The sequence below is a fragment of the Cryptomeria japonica genome, chromosome 8 (assembly GCF_030272615.1).
Source record: "Cryptomeria japonica chromosome 8, Sugi_1.0, whole genome shotgun sequence".
Classification (NCBI taxonomy): domain Eukaryota; kingdom Viridiplantae; phylum Streptophyta; class Pinopsida; order Cupressales; family Cupressaceae; genus Cryptomeria; species Cryptomeria japonica.
In genome coordinates, this window is record NC_081412.1 from 77360536 (window position 1) to 77384874 (window position 24339).

Consider the following 24339-nt stretch of genomic DNA (forward strand, 5'->3'; position numbering starts at 1 on the left):
TGGAGAACCTAACAAAGTGGGCCGAGGTACAAGTACTGTTGAACAATACGGTTGTATGACGAGATTCATCTATGAGCAGATTGTCATGAGGTATGATATTCCAATTTAGATTACAAGTGATCAGGGAGTACATTTTGTCAATTGTGTCAGTAGGCTGATGGCGATGGAGTTTTAGATCTTTCACAACCTATCAAGTTCGTAATATCCAAGAATAAATGGATAAGATGATTCACCAAGGTACTAGTATTGATCATTCACAAATAATGTGGCATCAAAGAGGTTGATTAGGAGGAGAAACAATGAGCCATATTGCGGGCCTACCTTACGACATACAAAGTAACTATGCGACACACACCCTTCTAGTTGATGTACGGTCAAGAAGCAATTGTCCCTACCGAGTATATGGTTCCCACCCTAAGAATATTAGTAGAGAATAGACTCGGGGACACAAAGAGTTTGAAGAAATGACTCTTTCAGTTGAACAAACTAGACGAACAAAGAGTGCTTGCACATGAGGCAACCGAGAACATGTAACAACGGAGGAAGTATTTGCATGACAAATACCTATGGAGAATGAACTTCCAGCCAAGACAATTAGTTTTGAAATATAACGGTCACAATGAAATGAAGTTGGGTAAGTTTGAGGTAAGATGGTTCGGTCCCTTTAAAAATCCAAGAAGTTTGCTAGAATGGAGCCATCAGACTGGAGAATTTGAGCAACACTTTGCTGAAAGACAATATCAATGGATTGAAGTTACCTGGAAAGAATGGAGACACTAGCAGTAATTAACATGATAGATTTCAAAATGCACAAAGAGGATTTTGACCCGAGACTGGGAGGACGAATAGGTGAGTTTCCTCTTGAAGAAAACGTAGAAATATTAGGAGTGGTAGTACAAATAACGAAACCCCAATCAATCAAATGTATGTGTGGACCAGCGCCAACTGAAATAAGATTTCGTGATGATACCAAAATTATGCTGACCCTTCCTTGGTTAGAAGACTTGGGTATGTAAGCCACAAAATGGACATAGAAATCAATGTAGATATAGAGCTAGAAGAGAGTGAGAAAGAGGAGTGGCCCAAGTTTGCTGAGGAAGGAGAAGTGCCAAGGTTGAGACTAACGTTAATGGCGCCACCTACCATAATAGTGGAAAGGGATGGATACAATGAAGTGGTGATCTTGTATGCAAAAGAGAAGGGGTTACTGCCACCACCTCTACCTTACCCTCTTGCTAGAATGTGGCGAGTGGTGAACATGTCTATCGAAACTCTAGTTATACAAGGAGAAAATGTCATATGGAACTAACAACGAGGTGGAAAATTACTAGATGGTCACAACATCGAGAAAAATATGGCGCTAGCTAAATTTTTTGATCTTAAATAGATTGGTAATTAATGTGACTAAGAATGTTCTAAATGGCCATTGAAGACATGTAAATGGAGGCATGATACAAAAATTATAGAAAATTGGGGCCAAGGGGAAAATAATTTTTTTACAAAGGGTTGGAGAGTGAAAACAAAAAGAAAAAAATGAGGATGGGGGAAAAAATGGAAAAATAAATAAGAGCTAAGAAAAATTAAATCTAAAAGGAAAAATGATAGTAAGTAGAGATTTTTTTTTTTTTTTTTTCATTAAAATGTTAGAGTCGGAAATTTTACGTGCAAAGGCTAATTTATTAAAGTGACGAGGATAAAAATTATTAAGGGGGCTGAATTAAAAAAATATAAAGTATAAAGGAAAAATAAAGAGACAAAAAAGGCCGAAAATATAAAGGTGAATTAAAAAATTAAAGGTGGGGACATATTCTTATTCTTGACGACATTATATATCTTCTTGGCAATATTATTTCATTCTCGGTGACAATATTTTTCATTCTCAATGACATCACATTTTTTCATTCTCAGTGGCATCATATTTTACTCTCGATGACAGGAAGGTTTCATTGTTCTCAATGGAACAGCGTACGACCTTTAGCGATAGAAGTACCTTACCATTCTTAGCGGCACATTCTCCTTCCTAGCATATGACTTCAACACATTGTATGACCTTGTCACATCCCCCTCATACAACGGATTTCTCACAAGCTTATCGTACGACTTGCTCAACACAACATACAAACTCAATCACTTCTTATCATACGACCAAACATTCATATCGTACGAAAGTCTAGAAGAATAGCTCATATTGTATGGTAGCCTTTGGACTTGGTTTTCGGTGTCCAGACTCTCCTCAGTGACATGACATTTTATGACAATTTCCTTGTCGCACCATATGGCAATTTTTTGTGGCATCGTATGACATGCTAAATCACCTCTTGTACAGCATGCTAAACCATCTCTTGTATGGCCTCTTGGTATAACTAGTGTACGTTTGTTCGACAATGTATGACAAAGTGCAGAAAGGGTTTCATAGTTATATTCACTCAAAGTACAACCTCCTTATACACAAATCCAATTTAGTATATAACCTAATTGGTTTGGCACAAAACAACACATTGTACAACCTAAAACTCCTCTCCTACTTAGGGTATGGAATACACAACTATTGCAATCTACGCATTCTTGGTAGTTTACAAGCGGTTAACATAATTGCTTTCTTAAGAGTGTTTTATTTAAGGTTGAGTGTGCTTTGTGGAGAATACAACATTCATTTATGGCTACAAGTAGAGGTAGAGGGAAAAAGCCAATGCTAGTCAAACCCCTCATTGCATTGGGGAAGGCAGCACGAGATAACAACATTACTGCCAACACAATCACCTAGGAGAGCTTAAGTGGCAATGAGTGTTGCCCTTGGTGGCAAGACACAAAGGACAATTATATGCTGAAGGTGGCACTTAGCCACATGTAGGTAGACATAGCCGCTCAATTTTCTTTCTTTAATGCCTGAGATTTAGAGCCATATCTGAGATCTATGGTAGTAGAATATAACGAACATTCTCACAATTCGGTCAACCAATACAAGGGCTACAATGTGACTATATCATTTTGACCTACAGAGTTCATGAGGGTGTTTGGGATACCTTGAAGGGGAGCTTCAACTGCTAAACCCAGTGGGAAGATGACATGGCAATATAAGGAAGCCCTCCTAAAGCAAGTGTGTCAATCGAACCTCACTAAGGAGGAACAAGACATCATTTGGAGTATTGGTAATAAGGGGTTGAAGAAGAATTTCATGGCCACTACTGAATGGAGGTGTATACTTGATCTAATTAAGTGTCGACACATGGGAGCTAGTATGGCATCTGATATTGTTGTTTGGATGATAGAACTAAAGATGGGATTGAGCATTGGGAAGGTGTACAATTGGGAAAGTGTGTTGTCGAAGAGAATCAGGGAGTTCTTGTGCTTGAAGCACAAGGCATTTTATATGACCAAATATGCTATTGGTCTTTCACTTGATGCCATGCACACTTAGGTGCCCTCAGACAAGTAGGATGGACTTAAACCAGTTAGCCAACTTGATGCTTACAGCGTTTTATTGGGCAAACATGGGAGTGTAGTCAGTTGGCGAAGAGGTAACACAACCTACTAGGAAGAAGATGAAGCAAAGGGAAGATTCATTTCTTCAAATGAGGGTATAGAGGAGGTGTCACTTGCAATAGAGACATGTTTAGAGGAGGACGTGGAGGAGGCCATCCCTATGAAGACACGGTTGTAACACTTTTGCCAGCAATCCCATTATTGACAATATACGTACCACTATTGGCAGTCCCATTGGTGGTAGCCCCACATCCACCAGCCATACCAGTGCCAATATTCCCATTGGTGGTAGCCCCACCACCACTAGTTGTGGAACTACTAGTGCTAGTCGTGATACCACCTCTAGCCACACTTGCACTTCCAACAGAAGGTAGTACAAAGGTTGAGGTTAACATCGACAACTAGATAGACATGTTAGGGGTTGCCAAGAGTGTGGACACCTTAGATGTTGGTTGCTTGGCAACCGTGGTCACCAATAGTTAGAGGCAGACATGGCCGAGTGTTGAGAGCACTTCATGGCATGGAGATGTGCTTTAGAGACATCTTCCTCTACTGGCACAGACATATGGTTTTGATGAAGGAAGTCACACTATCGAGAGACTGGGCCCTTTGCCCGGTTGAGACTTCTTGGAGAGAGTTGGCTGATCACATCTGGAAGTCTTAGGAGCAATTGACTCAAGAGCATACACGAGTTGCAGCGTTAGAGGCGATAGTGTCTAAAAGAGATAGATAGCTGGTGGAGAGGGACATACAATTTGCAAAATGGGCCAGCTAACTTGGAGAATGAGATCGATAGTTAGGAGAGATTGAGTGGGACAAGTTACTGGAGAAGGAATAGGAGCTAGAGAAGACTTGAGAGTGAGAGTTGGTGGCCAACCAATGTCTTCTGCGAATTCAATAGTAGCACTCTGTAGCATCCACCCCTATGCCCTCAGTACATCCAGGGAAGTCCTCTCACCCTCCTCCCTCTCAGTAAATATTCTCTTTAGTTTTGTTGTGTCTAGCTCCCAATTTTGTCTCTATTGTCTGGAAGATGACTTTCTTTTTGAGGGGGCTGATGTAGTTGACAGAAGTACATTTTTATATTCGGCTAAATAAATAATTGTTATGTTTTGTATTTGAGGTGATTAGTTCCTGACTACTTGTGAGTTGGTAGTTACTAACGGTTGGTAGCCTTAACCAACCCAGTACATTATTTATATGTAGTTGTTCATAGTCGGGATGTCTTTCTGATGTTACTATACTTACTGCACATCTGGTGATTGGTAATAAAGATATATCTTCTGAATATGTTGCAGTGAATTATATTCCTATGTTCTGTTAATCTACATTTCTGTTTACTTTGTAATATTGCAAAGTAGAATAAGTAATTAAATAAATTACTTGAAGGGAAGGATTAAAATACAAATTTCTGCCTCTAAAATATTGGATTGCAGCAAGTAAATTGATGGCATTTCACTGCCAAATATCCTTTATGCACAGTAAAGGTATACTCGAAAGTATCAACTATAAAGGTACAGTAGACTGACAAATATAGTACATACTGTGGCATATCAATGACTTCAGTTTGAAATTTGTTGTCATTTATTTTGTATACATTTAGGCTAATACGATCTGGATTTCATTTCCTAAGAATAATGTTTTTGTTACTTCCCATATTCCTCTTTTTCTTATGCAATGAAATATATAGAACATTATATAGTTAACTATCATAAATGTTACAGTAACACCATAATAGAATTCAGAGTAACGGCCTTTTTTCTTGGCTTTAAGTTTGGTCTTTTGTACTTCGTACTTTTGTCTTTATGAATATAGATTTTTCCTGTGTCAAAAAAAAAATTGACTAACAGATGTAGCACATTTTATGGTGATTTAGTAAGCTTTGATATTTTATCTATTCTTTAAAAAATATAATTTGTGTATTGTTTTTACATGTTGAATGGTGGTTTTCTCTTTTCAGTGCTCACACAGACTGTATAGTAACTGAAGATCGTGATGTTGCAGATGTTTTCTTACGCCAGGTAGACAGGTATTTACTTTTGTTTTATTTTTAATTCAATATACTGTCATCTTTTCTTGATTTGTAGATAAACCTGACTTGTTTAGCATATAGGTATTAGCAGAGATAAAAGAATCAAAGAACTTGTAAAGGAACGTGATAAAGCACAAAACACTATTTGTTTTCTATCCCATCAAAACACTCTTATCTGTTTTCTATCATAACTTAAATGTCAGAGTGCAGATGATACTTTCTTCTTTAATGCATTCTAAATTATGTCCAAAAAGATGAGAATTACATATGTTCAACAATATGAAAAATAATTTCTTTATTTAGAAGGAAATGCATTTTAAATCACGTCTCAAAGCATGAGAATTATATCAGCTCAACAACATGATTGCACAGAAAGTTGAATCCTATAAAAACTAGGAAAGATAAGATCTGAGCTCACAGTGGAATTTGCAAAGAGCTTTCCTTCTGCTTCTGGCTCATTTTGATACAAAAGTCCTTTGCAAGTTTTGAATCTTTTATTTCAAACTTGGTGGCAAAGAACACTTCATCTGAAGTTATCCTATTCTCTGGCCATTTTTCTGATTACCTGCCTACTGCTACCATTTATTAGACCTTTAACAAGTTAAAAAGTGCTATCAGAACATACAATAAATATTGTACTGTAACACATCCATTATATAATATATTTGAACTGTGCATGATATTGCTTTTTCTTTCCTGTTCTGAAGCACTTGTAAATGCTTGTGCCTTATCAATTGGTTATTAGCTAGAGTTGAGTTGAATTTTCCTTTCATATATTATCGACCATGGTGTTTCTTAGCAACTGCATAGGTCCATGTTACATCAGTGGCTTTTACCTTTCCAGTAGCGTCCATTTTGGCATATAGCGAGGCAGTAATCAAGTGGACATGTTTGACATGCATTTATTTCCATGCATTTTTAATTTTTAATTTTTCTTTTTGTTGAAAGTCCCTTGTGGATCAGGGAATAGCAGAGTCCCCATTCTGCCATCTCTTTTCTGGGGTATCATTAGGGATGGGGGTGGCTTTTCTTGGGCATCCCTTGTCAAAGGAATGCCTGAAGGCATTTCATAGGCATTCTCCAATTCTATTTCCAGAATGGTTGGAGAGACAATTCTCACCCCAGGGTACATTGTGAAAAACTAAAATTCTTATTAGCAAAGATAATAATCTCCAAATTTTGTGTATAGCTTATATGTGCTTGGTATTTAGAGCCATTCATACTTGTCAAGTACGGATGGATTATGTAGATAAAAATACCATTTAGCTTCAACCTCTGAGATCTGCGACTCTTGGCTCAATTTGATACATTCTCTTACATGCACGAAGTATTGTAGAGAGATTTTATATTCTTGCTATCGAAACAACTCATATTTACTGATTGCAATTGATATGTTGATACATTTTGTCTGCAACCTTTTCAAGCCATGTGACTCCTGAATCAATCTGATACATTCTCTTACACAAACGCAGTGTGCCTATGTTAATTCTTTCTCAAACAGTTGAAATCAAGCTATCTGCCATGTACATGTGTCACGGTCCACAACTTGATTTCAATTAGTTGTCCTTCTATTTGTCTTCTTCTACTGAAAATGTACAAGTCTATCCATGAGGATGAAAGAAAAGCCATAAATCTGCTAATATTGGTGTCATTTTTGTCTCCCATTTATGATTACTGAAGGAATGCTTGACATGTCTAGACACAGAATTCTGCAAAGGTTATGTAAATTGGTTTTCTGTGATTGGAATCTATCATTTTGAACAGGTCTCAAGTATGATTTATGGTAAAAAACTATAACATGCTTAAGTGTTCATATTTGGTAATGCCTCTAATGCTACTTTTGGAAATTTTTGACAGTGCTGCTGTGTTTCATAATGCAAGTACACGCTTCTGTGATGGAGCTCGCTTTGGTCTGGGTGCAGAGGTATAGAGAAGTTGTCTGATGTTGATAACATAGATAATCATGCATTTATAACTATTGTACGAAAAAGTTCTATTTTGGTCAAGAACACATTGTCTTTTTAACAATACAATGTTTGTGTTTTCTTACACAGGTTGGAATAAGTACAAGTAGAATTCATGCTCGTGGACCTGTTGGAGTTGAAGGGCTTTTAACAACCCGGTGGTATATTCTTATTAACTATTTAGTACTAATTTTGAATTTTAAATCAAACATTTGTTATCTTAATTTGCACACAATGCATGATTTGGCTCAAGTAAATAGATAGGTAACACAATGAATTTGGAAGCCCACATGCTGCTAATAAAAAAGGCAGCTGCATCATTACAAAATCTTATTTTGGCAATTGTCTCTGAACATGCTGTATCGGTGGGTCTAGAGTATATGTACATATTCTTGCCACAAAGTGTTATTCCATTGGCGTTTCTGTATAATTTAGTGTTCCATGGGCGTTGGGGACGGGGGGACGCGGGGACGCGTTTCCGGGATGGGGGGACCAAGGGCCTAAGTTTGGGGACGGCGGGGGGACGGCAGCGGGGTGGTGGTGCTGATATAGTTATACATATACATATAGTACTTGAAAAACTAATTTTGAAAAGATGTATGACAGTATTACAGTATAAGAATTACATTTTCAAATGAGACTATAGGAAATTTGAAATACTAAATCTAAATACCAATTACCAAGATTTCTAAGTTGTGTTGTTATATGGATCCTAATCAGACTCGGAGGTTAGATTTTCCCTACTTCTATTGGCGCAGTTTCCCCCTATATTTTTCAACGGGGGTTTGGGGGCAGCGCCCCCAAATCGGGGTCAAGGGGCAGTGCCCCGCGAGGCCAAAAATACTTTTATTATTTTCTAAAGGAGTCGGGTGTTTTTTTTCTATTGGCCCACTCCAATTAGAGTTACCCCTTAACCCCCAAAAAACTTAAAAAGTCACTTTTTTTTTAAATTTCAATTTTAAACATTGCATATATGTGGGGGTGACAAGAGACGTTTGGGCATCTCCCCGTCCCTTGAGAGACGTCTACACGTCTCTCGAAGGACGGGGAGACGCCCAAACGTCTCCCAAGGAGACATGGAGGTGTCTCCATGTTGCTCTGGGAGACGCGGAGACGTCTCCCCGTCTCCGACGGCGCTTGGGTGGTGGTGGCGGGACAGCGAGGGACGTCGCGTCCCCGTCCCCCTGTCCCGGAGATGTCCCCATCTCGGAGACGCGACCAAAAAGGGGGGGGGGATGCGTCCCCATGGAACACTGGTATAATTGCAAAATTGTTTTCCATAACTAACACCAATGGCATTGGAGTGGTTGTAACTTGTGTCCATGAAGGCTCAAGAGAGCTTCTACAAACTTTAAAATATGGATCATAATGCTAATTATTATCAAGCCAATGTATAAATTCAGACCATAAGCATATCGGTAGTCTTTTGTTGGATATAATTTACTTGTCTCATTAAGATTATAACCCTAGAGTATTTTCCTCCTTAACCGTACAATAAAATATGATGTGCATAGTGGTATTTACCACGGAAACTAGACTAAAGGACATTCTATACAAAAATGTTGTTTGTGCTATTACGTAAAACAAGTTAAGAGTAGATAAATAAATCCACGAGGGCAAAGGACTTAGCAAAAAACTAAAACAAATTAATGCATAAACAACCACACCACCAAATGAAATTTTTTTGTCTATTAGTCCCTAGGTAAATCCTTTTATGTCTATCTATACAGGCTAATTCCATCTGAAACCTTAATTAGCTTCTACATCCCCCAAATGTCAAAAAGCTGCCTTAATCTCAATTCACGTTGGGAGGTCTGCCATGTTTGGGGGGGTTGTTGGTCTCAAAGTAGTTGTGATTCCCATTACTTCTTTATATCTTTTTCTAGCATTGAATTTTGTCTGATTGCAAGCCTTGTTGTTTTCGACACTTTTAAGTTTTTAACCCACCATGCCCACTATTGTTTTTTTGCTTTATTCTACATACATTTCTATCCATACTTAAATACACATTCTCCAAGAACCATCTTTCTTTCACATCATCACTATGGATGATCTACAAAGTGAAGTGCTACGACATGTAATCCCTTATCCAATAGGCATTGAAGTTGTCTCTTAATCTTGTTGTGCTCTAGTAGCGAATGTCAATACAGTCCAATGTTAGGTAGGGGAGATTTTTTTAGGAGTTGAATCTCTTGCCCCACTTCCCTTCTTAGTGGCAATCCCATTGGATTTGGGAACAATTACTTAAAAGATAACAACACTTTATCCAGGCTTTCCAATTTAAACTTAGGCGTAGTAGAAATTCCTAATCCATCTTTCTTAGTTTTAAGCAACAACAGACAAAATTGCTTAGTTTTTTGAATTAACTTAATGGCTTGATTAAAACTTACCATAGCCACTTTAGCCTTGCTTTGGTGTCATTCGATACTTTATTCCATTTCTTTGACCCTGTTGACGTGTATTTTATACACAATCATACACAGAATAAAATACCAATAGCCATCTTATCCTCTCTTGAGAAAATAGTCTCTAACTGCTGAAGATTCGCGTAATGGATCAGTTAGGTAGACTCCAAGGTTCTTTTAGTAGGGTCTCTACGTGTGGACAAGCTTTTAGCGGTATGATGTGATTTGCTGTTTCCTCCAAGGGGCCTTACGTATTCCGAAAGCTCAAGATTTTACTAAACTAAGAAACTTTTTTTAAAAATAACAAAAGAGTAGGGTTTGAAAGAGGTCTAATCTAATCTAACCCTATGAATGACTTAGTATGGACAAGACTTGGCAAGATTCAACCAACTTCAATTTTGCCATAAGATAACAACTCAATTGAAATTAGTGCGATCTTCTAAGGTAATAAAATGATATTCAATGCATCAAAGGTCATGGGCACTACCACGAAGGTACATATCCAAGACACAATAATGATTGAAGATTAGGGGATTCAAAGTATTTTCCAGTCGACCACGCAAGGCGTCCCTACAATCAGCAAGAAGCTAGTGGTTTGGATTACGAATCCTACCAAAGATCAAGTCTCACACTATGTCCTTCAAATTAACAAGCTACTTTGATTGAGCATGATTCAAGTAAGTTAAACAACCATGAAGATAACTTAAGAAAGTTGCAACAAAACACCATAACTTCAATATTTTATTGATTTCCAAGTCATCATATACAACAATTGCTTGAATTTCTCTCTTCAAACTCAATCTTGCTACAAAATAAAATTGCTTCTAACTCTAATCTCTCTTCTCTATTACATCAACTCTTGACTATTACACTATTAACTATTACCAAATGAAATGAAAAATGGGGGTATAAATAGCATCCCCAGTTACAATGAAAGGTTCAGATCGAAAGTAGATCAACGGTCAAGATCATGACACCTAAACCCTAATTAGGGTTTGTTACAAATGGCCTCCTTTTTACTGAACAATATTAAATGCATAGCCAAATATTAAATTTGGCACAAAAACCTAGGAGACATAAACCAATGAGAAATAAGATGTCATGTCATCTGTAACAACCTTTCATCTAGAATCTTATTCCCTTTCCAATTCTCTTTCTTAGCATATGCAATGAATCTTGAAACGATTCCTTCGATTTCTGCGATTGGAATCTCGGGAAGATTCTTCATACTCTCCTCTAAGTGGATGACCTGATCGAATGCATCTAGAAGAGCTGCGTCCCATGAAGGTTCAAGTTCCTTCGTTCTTTCAATCAGGAGCATGGTGGCAAACATCTGATCATACTGCTCATCTGTAACATTTGCGTCCTTGCAAAAGATGATCTTGATTCTATCCTCTAGTTCCTGCATATCCACATCTGTCTCGACCTCGATCCTTCTACCAAGAATGGTACGAAGTACCTCAAGTACTCTGTCCTGGATCGGATTGATCACCTCCTCAACTTGGCCACATCTAGTACTAGTGTCTTCGAAGAAAACACTCTTCATATGGAGTAAGGTTGACCAATGGAATAAACTGTGAGGTTCTCCATCCAAGATCTTCTCTTGTGCTAAGACCTTCCTTGATGTGTGTCTAATAATTTTCAAGACAGGAATGATAACGTCCTTGGTATGGGCAAATGCAGCTACTGTTATCATCAAATTGTGGATCATCTCAAGAACCTGGATAGCTTGATGAATAATCTTCATCATCCTTGTTACAAACTCTATAGCCACTGTATGAGATCTATCCATCCAATTACTTGTACGTTGGACCATGTTCCTGAATCTTTCTGCTTCATTGATTGATTGAAGCGGCAATGCTTGCACTGGTGATCTAACTGGATCCTGACGTCCCAAAGGTTCATTGATGTGACTGAAATATGTCCTCCATGCACCGACCTCTCTCTCAAGCTTTCTATTCTTCTCCATTTCTTCTCTAAGCTTGTCTTTCAATGCTTCAAATGAATCGGTAGCATCATCTAAAGTCTGCTCTGCTGTGGATGGTCCTAACTCAAAAGTCTGTATATCATATTCCTCTGCTAGGATCTCACCTTCATATTTGTCTGCTGCCGGTGTAGCTATCTGCAGTTTTCTGGATCCAGTCTCATCTCGAATCATCTTGGACATCTTGGTAGCCGTCTTCTTTTCTGTTACTTCATGTGAGCGTCCAACAAGGCTCTCTAAATCAATTGCATTGTCCTCGTCCTCTACTACGATCACCTTGGTTAATCTTTCCTTCAACCAATCTGGGATAATCGATCTGGTTTCTTGAACTTGAATCTCTTTATGCACTATTTCTTCTTGTCTGGGAGGAGATGTTATTTCATTGTCCTCTTTGTCTTCATCTAACTCATAGTCTTGGAGAGATCCATCTGGTGCACCATGCTGTGCCTGTCCTTCCTCCTGCCTATCGTTCTGTACCATCGACTCCATGGATTCTTCAACTTGAATTGTTCTCTTCTCAGGTCTAGAAGAAGTACCGGATGATCGATCTCTGTTAGCCTCTTGTTTCTTCTTGGAAGACTCTCTCTTTCCAGGTCTCTCCTTCCTCTTCGAACCTCTTGAATGGAGATTGCCCTCACTGGCACATCTAAGGTTACCTTCACTTGAATTCCTAGGATTAGGATTGCCTTCACTTACACTAGCTCCACCTTCGGCTGGTTTTTCTTCCAAAGTGAAAGACATAGCTATGCCTTGTTCTCTCAACTTCTGATGCTGTACGTCTACCCATCTGCGAGTACAAGACAAGACTGGTGCCATCAAAGCATCTAAATCCAAGACCTCGGGCTCATTCCAATCCAACCCTATTGATTTGCTTTCTCGATCATAGGAAGACTGGATATGCCTGCCACTGTCCTGAGCTTGGTCGGCCACTCTGTAAATCCTGCATTTCCTGATGAAATCCAAAGGCAATCTAGAATGCATTTTCCGTTTTACTTCAAGATCATCTAGGAGGTTCATCATATAATCTTCAATCTGGTACTCATGCCTAAACTTCCTGCCGACTGTCTCCTCTAAATGTCCATGTGGATCAAAGCTTTCTCTCAAAGCAAAAGATGAAAAAGAATACAAGGCTAACTCCTTCTCTGCGTCATCCATAGCTAAAGCATTAGGACATACCTCAACTGAATTACCCAAAATGATAGGTACTGGAACTCCATTCTGATGTCTGTGTCTGAATGCCTTCACATATGCTGCCAACTGTCTTGTTACTTCAAGTAACACAATTCTGTCTGTCGGATATCTCGGCAACATGTATGGAGGTAAAGGACATCCATGCACTCTAATATAAGTGAACTTGGGAAACTGAATGAACCAAGCACCGTACCTCTTTATGAATTCCTGGGCATCCTGAGATAATCTGTTGTGAATTCCACCTTGCAACGTCCTGGTGATGTTCATCGTGAAAGTATCGTTAACCAACTTATAGTTGCTCCCTGGCAGATGATGCAAGTAGGCGTAGGAATCACAAGCTCTGACCTCGCCGGGTCCTCTCCCAATCACTCCTCTGTGAGGTAGTCCTGCGTATTCAACACTCCTGATCAAGGCATAGATGACGTATGAACTCATGTGGAAGGACTTAGTAGCCTTGAGTCTCCTCAACTGTACGTCCAAGCAATGGCTAATCATCCTAGCCCAATGTATCCTACCTTTCCCTTGAACAATCACCTGGATAAAGTAAAACATCCACTTCTCAAAATAGAAGGCATGAGGGGCTCCTGTAACTCGGTTGAGCATGGTAATTAAATCTCTGTACTCCTCCTGGAAATCAATCCTGTGCGGTGTGTTCGGGACCTTGCTCAGACGGGGACGGCTTTTGAGTAGCCAGTTCTTATTGATAATGCTTAGACAAGCATCTGGATCATCTTCGTACATTGATCTGGCTCCTTCTATGCTCTTGTATATCATGTCCCTGTGCTCTGGAAGATGGAAAGCTTCACTTATAGCTTCCTCTGAAAGATACGCCAAAGTGATTCCCTCATTGGACACGATCGTCCTGGACTGTGGATCATAGTGACGAGCACACTCGATCATCAACTCGTGGCACTGAACAGCTGGAGGAAAGCCGGCCGCCTTAATGATACCACTCTCGATTATTCTCCGGGCGACAGGTGATGGCTTGCCAATGTAAGGGACCTCTCGAAACTTCTTCGTGCTGAAGTTCCCCAAGTTTGTATCTCCAATGTTGTTCCACTTCGACACGATCTTGGTCTCCACTTCTTCGGTCTTCTGATCTTCTTTCATGAGAGCTGAGCGACTGGTGGATGCTCCCGCCTTCGGGGTCGCCATACCTACACAACATTTCATAATGAGAAGCTAGATTTTGCAATAAATAACATAGATTAGAGGATAAATTTTAGGAAACTTCATGATAAGTCTTTGAGTTATCACTTCCTAAAATAAAACGATTGAGCTAGAAATTCAAAATTCAAAATAACTCAAAATTTAAAATATGACGATGAATAAATAAAACCATAAAATCAAATCGCCATACCTCAATAGAGAGCTAACTCTAGAATGCAAAAAGGACAAAATTCGCCTAGGCAAAATTGAGGTAAAAATGATCTTCAACGTGATCTCCTCAAGAAATTAATTTCGCCACCTTTGTCCTTGACGTGATCTTCAAATCTTGGCAAATTCGCTCAATATAGATCTTCAAATATCGCACCACCTTGGAAGTATTAGCGCCACCTTTGGATGATATTCGCACCTCTTCAAACACAATTTCGCACTTCCTTGGATACAAATTCGCACTTCTCCCTTTGATCGCATATGAGATAGGTAAAATGATGATGTGAAAATGAAGATTTCACCCTCCATATATAAGCGCTTGCACCTCTCCATTTATCAAGGCCGACTTGGTGATATAAAACAATTTTCAAACGATTTTTAATTAAATAATAAAGGCCGACCTCCATATTAAAGCGCTCCATTCGATTTTTTTTTTTGATTAATTAATTAATTATTAATTAAATGCCTTTTATTTTAATTAATAAATTTCGATTTTTAAACCAAGGCAAAATAATTAATAAATGCCAAACGCCATTTTTAAATGCAAATTAAATAGGATTTTCAAACTCATCGATCTTAGCATTTAAAGTAAATTTAAAATGTTCATTTGAGCGCCAAATTTTGAAAATGATAAATGCGTACCTCATCGCCCTGGTCCCTTGGAGAGGGACAGGAGCGATTCACCATTTTTGTCGTGATCCTTGCAATTTCCACGTTCAACTTCTCCATTTCCACGTTCAAATCAACCATTTTGTCGGGTCCTTCAAGCTAGATCGCCTTGCATGTGCGCATAAGTGGCTTTGGATGTATCATCGCCCTTGTCCCTTGGAGAGGGACAGGAGCGATCCTAAGGTTTTCGCTTGAAATTCTCCATCTTGATATGAACTTTTCCTTGTATCATCTTCCAAATGCCATTTAAAACCTTGTGCGTCTTCATCTTAACGTGATTTTCAAAGGATATCATGTGTTTTGGCTAACATCGCCCTAGTCCCTTGGAGAGGGACAGGAGCGATCTCCATGTTTTCACGTTGATCTCGCATCTTTGATCTTCGAACTTCCATTGTAAGGTGAATAACATCATTGCTTGTCCATTCCACGCACGTCCCACTTGCTTTCATGAGGTGTTTGGATGTTATAAGGATCATCGCCCTTGTCCCTTGGAGAGGGACAGGAGCGATCCATGTCTTTTCTCCATTTTGAGCTCAAGTTGGTAACATTTAACCTTGGTTCATCGTTTATTGCCTTCCAAATAGCGTCTTTTACCTTGTCCATCCTCGCCTTGCCTTGACTTTGGAGGAGTATGAGTGTTTTTGATGAAATCGCTTTGGTCCTTGTCCAAAGGACAGGAGCGATATGGTCTCTATGTTCAATTTGATGAGCATTTTACGTTCGAAATCTTTGCGTATCACCTTCTAATCATACCATGGACCCTCTACGATCTTGCAAAACCTCGACCTTACGTGATTCTTGCATGCGCTGGCCAACATACCTAATATCGCTCTGGTCCCTTCCTGAGGGACAGGAGCGAAGTTCAACATTGCGAGCTTGTTCTTGTTTTCTTCAACTTGCAATCATCTTCAATGCGTAAAATGACGTCCTTTCGATTCTCTTGGTAGCTTGACACTTGCTTGTCTTTTGAAATTCATGCCTTTATGGAAATATCGCTCTGGTCCCTTCCTGAGGGACAGGAGCGAACTGGGTCTTAGAGTGCAAATCCCTTCAACGTGGCGACCTTTGTAACCTTGTGCTTGATCGAAATGCCTTGAAACGTCCTTGCCTCCTTGTTCCTCATCTTGGAAGGTCTTGATCTTGGAGGAACGGTTTTAAACTTGAATAAGAAGCAATATCACCATCATATCGCCCTGGTCCCTTGGAGAGGGACAGGAGCGATTCTAGCTCTTGTGGTCTTCATTTCACTTTATCACCTTCAAAGTTATATTCAACGGGTTCGTAATGCGCCCTTCCATTCATCCATGCCTTGGGATCGATTGAAACTGGACAAGAAAATCATCTATAACAAAAATCGCTCTGGTTCCTTCCTGAGGGACAGGAGCGAACTAGGCATTTTGGGACCCTTGCTGACGTTTCAAAATCTTCAATTTGTCTTCAATAGCTTCATTTCATCGTCTTCCTTGCCATCAAACACAAACTTGCCTTGAACTTTGCCTGAATTTTGTCCTATGAAGAAAATTGCTCTGGTCCCTTGGAGAGGGACGGGAGCTATAATGTACTTCGCCCTGGTCCCTTCCTGAGGGACAGGAGCGATTTTAGCATTCTGGGTCATTTTCCTTCATATTTGCACTTCAAATTATATTCATTTGATAAAACATCTTCCCTTGGACCTCTTCAAGTCGTTAAGACGTTAAAATCCTGCAAGGACAAAGCAAAATTTGATTCGTAGCTCCGGTCCTTCACTGAGGGACAGGAGCGATTTTGCTCCAGGAGGCATTTCTGTGTTCATGAAAATCTTCAATTTATATTCAATGGAAAGATCTCGCCTTTCGCCATCACTTCCAATTCGTAACTCATCTTGACTCTGCAGGAATAGTAAGATATTTGAAAACGAGCTCCCGTCCTTCACTGAGGGACAGGAGCGATTTTGCTCCTACAGGCCAAAATAACATGATTTTACAAGTTTTATCAATTCACGAGGCGAAAACAAATCATTCTCAATGCCTGGGATCAAAAATCAAAAAAGTCAAAATTTGGTCAAAATTAGTCAATTGGACAAAAATTCACATTTCATAATCAACACTTAGACAAATTAAAGCTCTGCATCAACATTCCAATTGAAAATTAGACCAATTTGGCGAAATCATTGCATTCAAAATTTGCATCCTAGAAAAGGAAGCTCAAAACTCTCAAAATTGACTGGATTCTGGCTTGAAAAGACGTTAATTAAAACCCTAAGGGTTAACCCTAAATCCAGACAACTGACTGACTAACAAAATCCTAAAAGCGAAGCGAAAAGCGAGCGAAAAACGAGCAAAAAGAGGGGGTCCCCATTTGCAATGGGGCGATGTGTGAAATGGTCACAACAGACCCATCTATACTTGTTAGTTCTTCTCATGAAAACAGTATCCCTAACATAAAGATAAGGACTACCAAGAACAATATCAAATGCATCAAGAGGAATTACATCATCTTAATCTCTTTTATATATTTTGTGTTAACCCGAAATTTAACTTTGCATCTTTTTGTTATTTGTATATCAATGCCCCTTTTGTAATATTCCCACAATTTTTTTGGTTTTTTTAACACAACAAATACTACAATGCACCCGTTAAAGTTAGGAAAGATAATCTCAATACTGTTGAAAGTAACCCTCCACTTTCTAATCACTGAGAGCCCAACCTGAGAGGGTGAGAGCATACAGTGCTGAGAGGATCGTTAGGTGCCTGGAAACTGAAATTGATTACAATATGGGCGGAAAGCCAGCTCCTTCCACTTTTCAGTGGGATAGATAACCAAAGACTTGGTGGTAAACCAGCCAAGAAGAAACACTAACATACAAAAGAAATCAACTCTACCACAGTATTTCAGTGGGAGGACTTATTACAAACCAAATCAACTCAACCGCAATATTTCAGCGGAAGGACGTAATACAACATAATTAACTCGACCACAGTATTTCAGCGAGAGGACTTATTACAATTAATCAACTCTACTGCAGTATTTCAGCGGGAGGACATTCATTGTTTCTTGACTACCAACATAGAAGGTGGCTAAGCCATCCTCTTCCACTTGCACAGTGGGAATTACAAATAAGAAACAGTAAGAATGATTGACCAGTACTACTGAAACAATCTTACAAAATAGAGATATGAGATAAGATAAGAAGCTTAATGCTGATCTCAAACAATCCACTATCAAAATCACACCACACTTGAACACTATTGCTGTACTAATTCTGCAAGCTAGAAACACACTATCCAGCCACTACCGGAAACACCAAAACACTCATAACTTTCTCAAAACTAACCGGAATCACACCAAATAAAATGCAAATGACTAATAAAACATAGGCAACCAATCCAATACCTCAAACTCACAACTTGGAAGCCTTGAATGTGTTGCACGCATCCCAAGGTAAGTCTGAAAATGGCGCTACAGCAGCAAACTTCGATTTGTAACCAAAAATTGTAATGACCACCAAAAGCCACGCCAAGATAGGAGAAAGGTTGTCTTCCCAATACGCTTCCAAAGAGCCGATACCCTGAACGATGCAATCATTTGGTCAAGAGGTATGAGAAAAATATGGTTTCAGCAACTCCGCGACCAGAAGCAAGAAAACACCCCAAAATCCACACAAAACTCTCCACAATCTGTAGAACACTCATTGACAGCACTGGAATTACAGGAACACAGCTAGGTACTATCTTCCAAGTACGAAACTGAGACTTAGCTAGGAAGCCACACTTCGAAGCTCAAATTTCAATTGCCAAACCAGCAGCATAACAATGCAATTTCATAAGATCTCCAAATGGGAGACCAAGCACCTGTATTTATAGTTTTTTCCCTTTGAAATTCAAATGCAAATGCTCCCAAATTCACCTCTCCAATTTGCATTTCATTTCACTATCACATGGCGTCCAAATGATATTTCATTTTATTTCCCAAGGTGGGCACCCAAGTTGCATTTTAACCAATAATTAAGCAAGTCCAAACTTGCCTAAGTCTTCAACAATTACTTAATGCATTCTTTAAATTTCAACGTCTTAACTTAGGAAAATATAACATTGATATTAGATATAAATGTCTTTTCCTAAGTCGCCCAATATATCATTAATCAGTATTAAAATAATTAAATATTAAACCTTAGGATAAGGAAATAATATTTAATTAAATCACTTATGACTCCAATACTGATTATCAACAAAATCCAGAGTGAAGCTGAGCAATGAAGACCACTGAACTGCTACAGGAACAGGACCCTATCCAAACTGCTAAAAATAGAATTGCTCAATACTACCTCTTATTAAAAATAGTAAGTCATGGAATACTCCTCCGAAAAACATGATCTTCGCACTCGGAGAAAGAGATTGGAAAGCTCAGTAAGACAACATCATCCAAATAGCCAAACCCTAACTTACTTAAATAGTAAGTTCTCACTTCCCCCAAAGAATCAAATGCATGTTATGCCACCCTGGAGCTCATGAAAAACCCAGAAGGAAACCATAGACAAAACTAAAGAATTCCCTCTTGGTAAACCCTAAAAAGCTCGAGCAGAACTCCACAAAACTTGGAAACCTTAATTCTCCTTTCCAAATAGCCTACGGGTCTCCAGAATAGGCCAATGGACCACTGAACTAATCACTACGGAGAAGGGGACATTACACCTTTTCACTAATCCCAATGGGTATGGATGTGGATGTGACCGAGTCTTTAGATCAAATCCTTTTACCAAAATTTTTAAAATAATATTACATTGTGAATTGAGACTACCAATGCATTTATTCTTTTATTCTTAATTTTTAACTTCAAACAAAAAGTATGTTCATCTCTTTCCTTTAGTGGCCATGAATCCAAGTTTATCATCTATATCCAATTTACCCTCCATTTCAATATTGTCATAGTTCTTTCATATGGTATCACCATCTGTTGCAACGTAAACATAAATAACATAATTATATTAAAAATTTGTAGAATAACACCAATGATTGCTTTATTCATTAGAGTATTGCTTCTACAAAAAGTTAGACTAGGGAACATCTAGCAAGACCTGACTACCTCTCCTTAACTATGAGAAGCCTATTTAAGACACTTGATGTTTGCCAAAGACACACAACTGTCCATAACCACTAACAATTGACTCCTAACAACTAATGAAATCCGATAAGAAATTATCACATAGCTGGGCACAACCAAATTAATAAACCTAACAAAAGCATTCGATGCTAATTACAATCATCTTGGATGGTAGCATAGATTTCTTAATTTCATCTTTTTCTTATCTTTTTCATCTTTAAACCTAAAAATGTTTTAGGTCTGCATTCTGTCATGCACATCTCATGCCATCAACACATTTTGACAAACAAAATCTGTTTTTTATTGTTCCCTAACATTTTGCATGGATCTCTATTTGATCTGCTGCATGTGATTTTAGCATTTCTAGGCAGCCCTTTCATGGTGTGGTTCACTAATCAGATTATCATTATTCAGATGTGATACATAATTGAGTACGCACCTACTTTAGATTGATCTTTATGTTCTTTATCCTTGGCACAGTTTAGAACAAGCAAAACAATTTAAAATGTGCAACTCACTAATCGCTTTAAAACTCTTAAATTTTTTCTTTATATATAGATTCAATTTAATGCTTGCAATATCATCTCGAATATGCATCAATTCTTCACCTCTTGAAATTTATGAACTTGGGTGGAGTTCTCCCTGCCATTGTCAATGCCAAAGTGTGCCACCTTATGCCAAAGGAGTATTTAAGTGGCAACATTATAACAAAAGTACAACTGAAGGAGTATTTTTAATCCTATGCCAATCTATTCCTTTTCTGCATCCAAGCCTTAGCTACCTTCTGTTAGGAATTTATTCAGAATAATGTAACTACAAGCATTTTGCCATAAGTTGTCAGTTGAAATACTAGATCATGACACTATACCTTTACCTTTCATCTGGGAAACATAATGAGTTTCATTAAATTGTCGATGGAAAAATGTTATCACATTATACAAACAAACAAGGGCACCTCAGTTTCACTCTGTTTCTATTCTTGACATGGTTAGAGCCCATAGGCAACGTAAAAAAACCCAACAGCTATCTTATAAAGCCTTGTGATAACAGAAATAATAGCTTCCACATGCCTGTATCCCACAACCTTTGAAATGGCATTTGTTTGGGTACAATTATAAAGGCCTTTCTAAATTTGCAAATTAGCAAAATATTAAAGAAGATTGCCACTTAGCCTGCCTAATGATAGCTCAAAGAACAAAATGTTATCAGTTGAATAGAATTGTCTCATGAAGTGTGCCTATCCTCATAGTGTAACTGCTTAGAAATCTTTATGTCTGACACAAAGATTGGCATCTGTTCATAATTGGTTTGTATTGATTGAGGTCCTGACTATTTGCCGATTTGTAAAAGGGTTGAAGGATCTGCTGTGATCAAGAGAGGGAAGCCTGACAAACCATCTCATTAAATAAATCTGAAATGGAAAAAAGCGTTTCCATGCCATATTTGAGAGATTTGCTTGATGTTCTGCCTACAAGAAACCACCTTGCTTGCGAATAAAGTATGAATAGTTCTTTTTTTTCTCTCATGGGAAAAGCAAATGATATAAAGTTCAAGGGGAAGAGTGGACAACAAGCTGATTTCCTTGGAAAGAGAATACACCTAAAGATATTAGGGTATTTTATGGAGACAATCAAGGGGCTTGCATCACCAAGAAGTGAGAAAATTGCAGTTCTTACATCAAAGGAGACAATTATAGTATGTCTGGCTGGAAAAGATGGAGGTAGGATCATGGTCCAAGACAAATTTTTGATCTTGAAGCATGATTTTATTTTCATCCGCAGAACTAATAATTCATGGGATATAAAAAATCAGGCAAGTCAATTTTGGATGGTGAGAATCGTGTGGAAAGAAGTCAGGAAACTTCCCATAGGTCATAAAGCATGGAGTCATACATGGTTGAGGTCATAGTGCTAGAGAGGAAATACCATCACAACATCGGCCTGGAGCAAGGAGCACCATGAGCATTTGCATACCAAGAGTATAAATGAATCCTGGTGTGGCAAGCATTTTGGGACATTGATGGTGACAACAGAAAGAGTGGACAATAGCAATAATAGAAGTCAAAAGTACACAATCAACAAGGGGTTGACTAGAAAAATGAAAGTCCCAAATGTTGGGGTTGAAGACCTGCTAGCAAGGACATAACCAGTCATGCTTGTGGCTCCCTCATTCCTTTAGTACTTCAGAAGATACTATAAATGCTTAACATCTTACTAGATATGATAGTATTGAGCATAGTTGAACTACTCACCAAAAGCAAAAACTCGCCAAGCCCCCCCCAAAAAAAAAACTCAGCAAAAACTCGGCAACTTAAAAAATTGCTTAAATTTAACTAGAAATGCATTTTCTTTGCAAAATTCAATGAGGAGATGCATCCAATGAGTCAATAAATGACTACACAAATGAAACAAGCTGAGTCTAGATATATTTGATTGATTTAAATGCAAATTGGGTACAAAATGGCATCCTTTTGTGGAATGCTAAAGGCTGATAGATTGAAACAAAATGAAATAGCAAAATGTTCTTGTAAAACTAAAAGTAAATACTAAATCAAAACATTTTACATCTTCCTCTTCCCAGCTCTAGTGAAAACTAGGGGAGAGATAGAACTAAGTTCTAGGAGTCCGATGTGGCTTCTCCACCTCGTCAAAATTAGTTGGAGGGTAGCACCACCCGCTGGGGTTTGAGGGCGAGAGAGAGAGGGGTAGAGAGATAGGTCTAGATCTTGGGGGAGAGAGGAGAGAGTGAGATAAAGAATGGTAGAGAGAGGGGATAGAGGAAAAGTGATAGGGAGATAGATATGTCTAAAATTCGGGGCAGATAAAGTGAGTGAGATAGAGAGAGCGAGAGAATGCTGATAGGAGCCTACTGATTACTGAAATTTGACTGTCTGAAAATTTAAAAGATCTTCTAAAACCTAGAATTTGCATTATAACTCCTACAGATTTGAAACCACTCTCAAACATCCTGCCAATATATACATGAAATATAACTTAATGTATAAGAACTTATACTTAAATGTTATATTTCATGTATATATTCTGAAGAGAATGAGACTGACTTGAAAAAAAAAATTAGATAGTTTTTTGACGTGTTTGGGCCTTTTTTTTCATTCAATCGAGTTTTTGCCAAAAACTTCCCAAAAACTCGGCGAGCTTTTCCCAAAAACTCCGTGAGTCAATGGCGTATATACTCGGCGAGTATTTCATCCATGATTGAGTGAACTGTTTTCCAATCACATATTTACTAATCCTTGTAGATACTTGGCAAAGGCTATATAATCAATCTTCTCCAATGACATACACATTACTCGGATGTACTTTCATTGATTATTTGTCCTTGGATAAATGGCGATGGCTGTTGTACTTTCATAGATTTTCTGATTTTGATTGATTTGGAGATAGTTGTTGTAACCACTAGATTTTTTTTGTTGCATGTGTGTTCATTTCATTTTTTTTCCACTTTTTTTGTTTATAGAAAGACTCTATTAATGGGGCATGGTAATTTAGCATTCATGCATGATTGTCGGGTTTTGTGATAGACAGGCATACAGACAGACATCTGATAGACAAACAAATAGATCGATACAAACCAATATGCTTTTGGGGATTTGCAATGTCAAGGTAATTCCGAGACAATAGATGCAAAGGACTCACTACAGGAGTTCATAAGAAACCTTCAGTTGAAGTCACAACCAATTATGTTCTCTATCAAAATAGTTCACAGAACCAAAAAATATTCTCACTAGCTGATGTCATTCTTTTGATTCCATCCTAGTTTGTTCTCCAAAATCATAGACCAAATGTTCTTAGTTAATTTGCAATAAAAAAAGTGTTCAATAGACTCATCAATATTACATACTAGACTCGTATATGGATTGACTCCAACATCTATAACAATGGTAACTACAACAATCCTTTTTAAAATCAAAAGCCACCTAAAGCATGAGATTTTTGGACCAAGCCACTTAGAAAAAATATGCCCCAAAATAGAGTTTCAGTCTTTATTAGACAAGGGGGACTTCCACAAAGATTTAGCATATCAAAGACCTCATGAGTGTTATTTAACATGTTGTATATATCCTTAAGTCTTAGTCATTAACAGGGGAGTACCATTCATCCATCTGATATTGTTTAGAATTTTTGTATTGGAGGT

General features: G+C 38.3%; 1 protein-coding gene across 3 annotated transcripts in view; it reads left to right on the top strand.

Annotated features, from left to right (window-relative positions):
- LOC131046348 (delta-1-pyrroline-5-carboxylate synthase) overlaps positions 1 to 24339 on the top strand; it is a 163788-nt gene that overhangs the window by 122841 nt on the left and 16608 nt on the right. For 2 of the 3 annotated variants that reach the window (XM_057980073.2, XM_057980074.1), the window contains 3 exons: positions 5444 to 5512; positions 7373 to 7439; positions 7570 to 7640. In XM_057980073.2, coding sequence (XP_057836056.1) covers positions 5444 to 5512; positions 7373 to 7439; positions 7570 to 7640 — 207 coding nt within the window. Of the gene's footprint in view, positions 1 to 5443; positions 5513 to 7372; positions 7440 to 7569; positions 7641 to 24339 lie in introns of those variants that run through there. The other variant, XM_059209594.1, reaches the window with a different exon arrangement.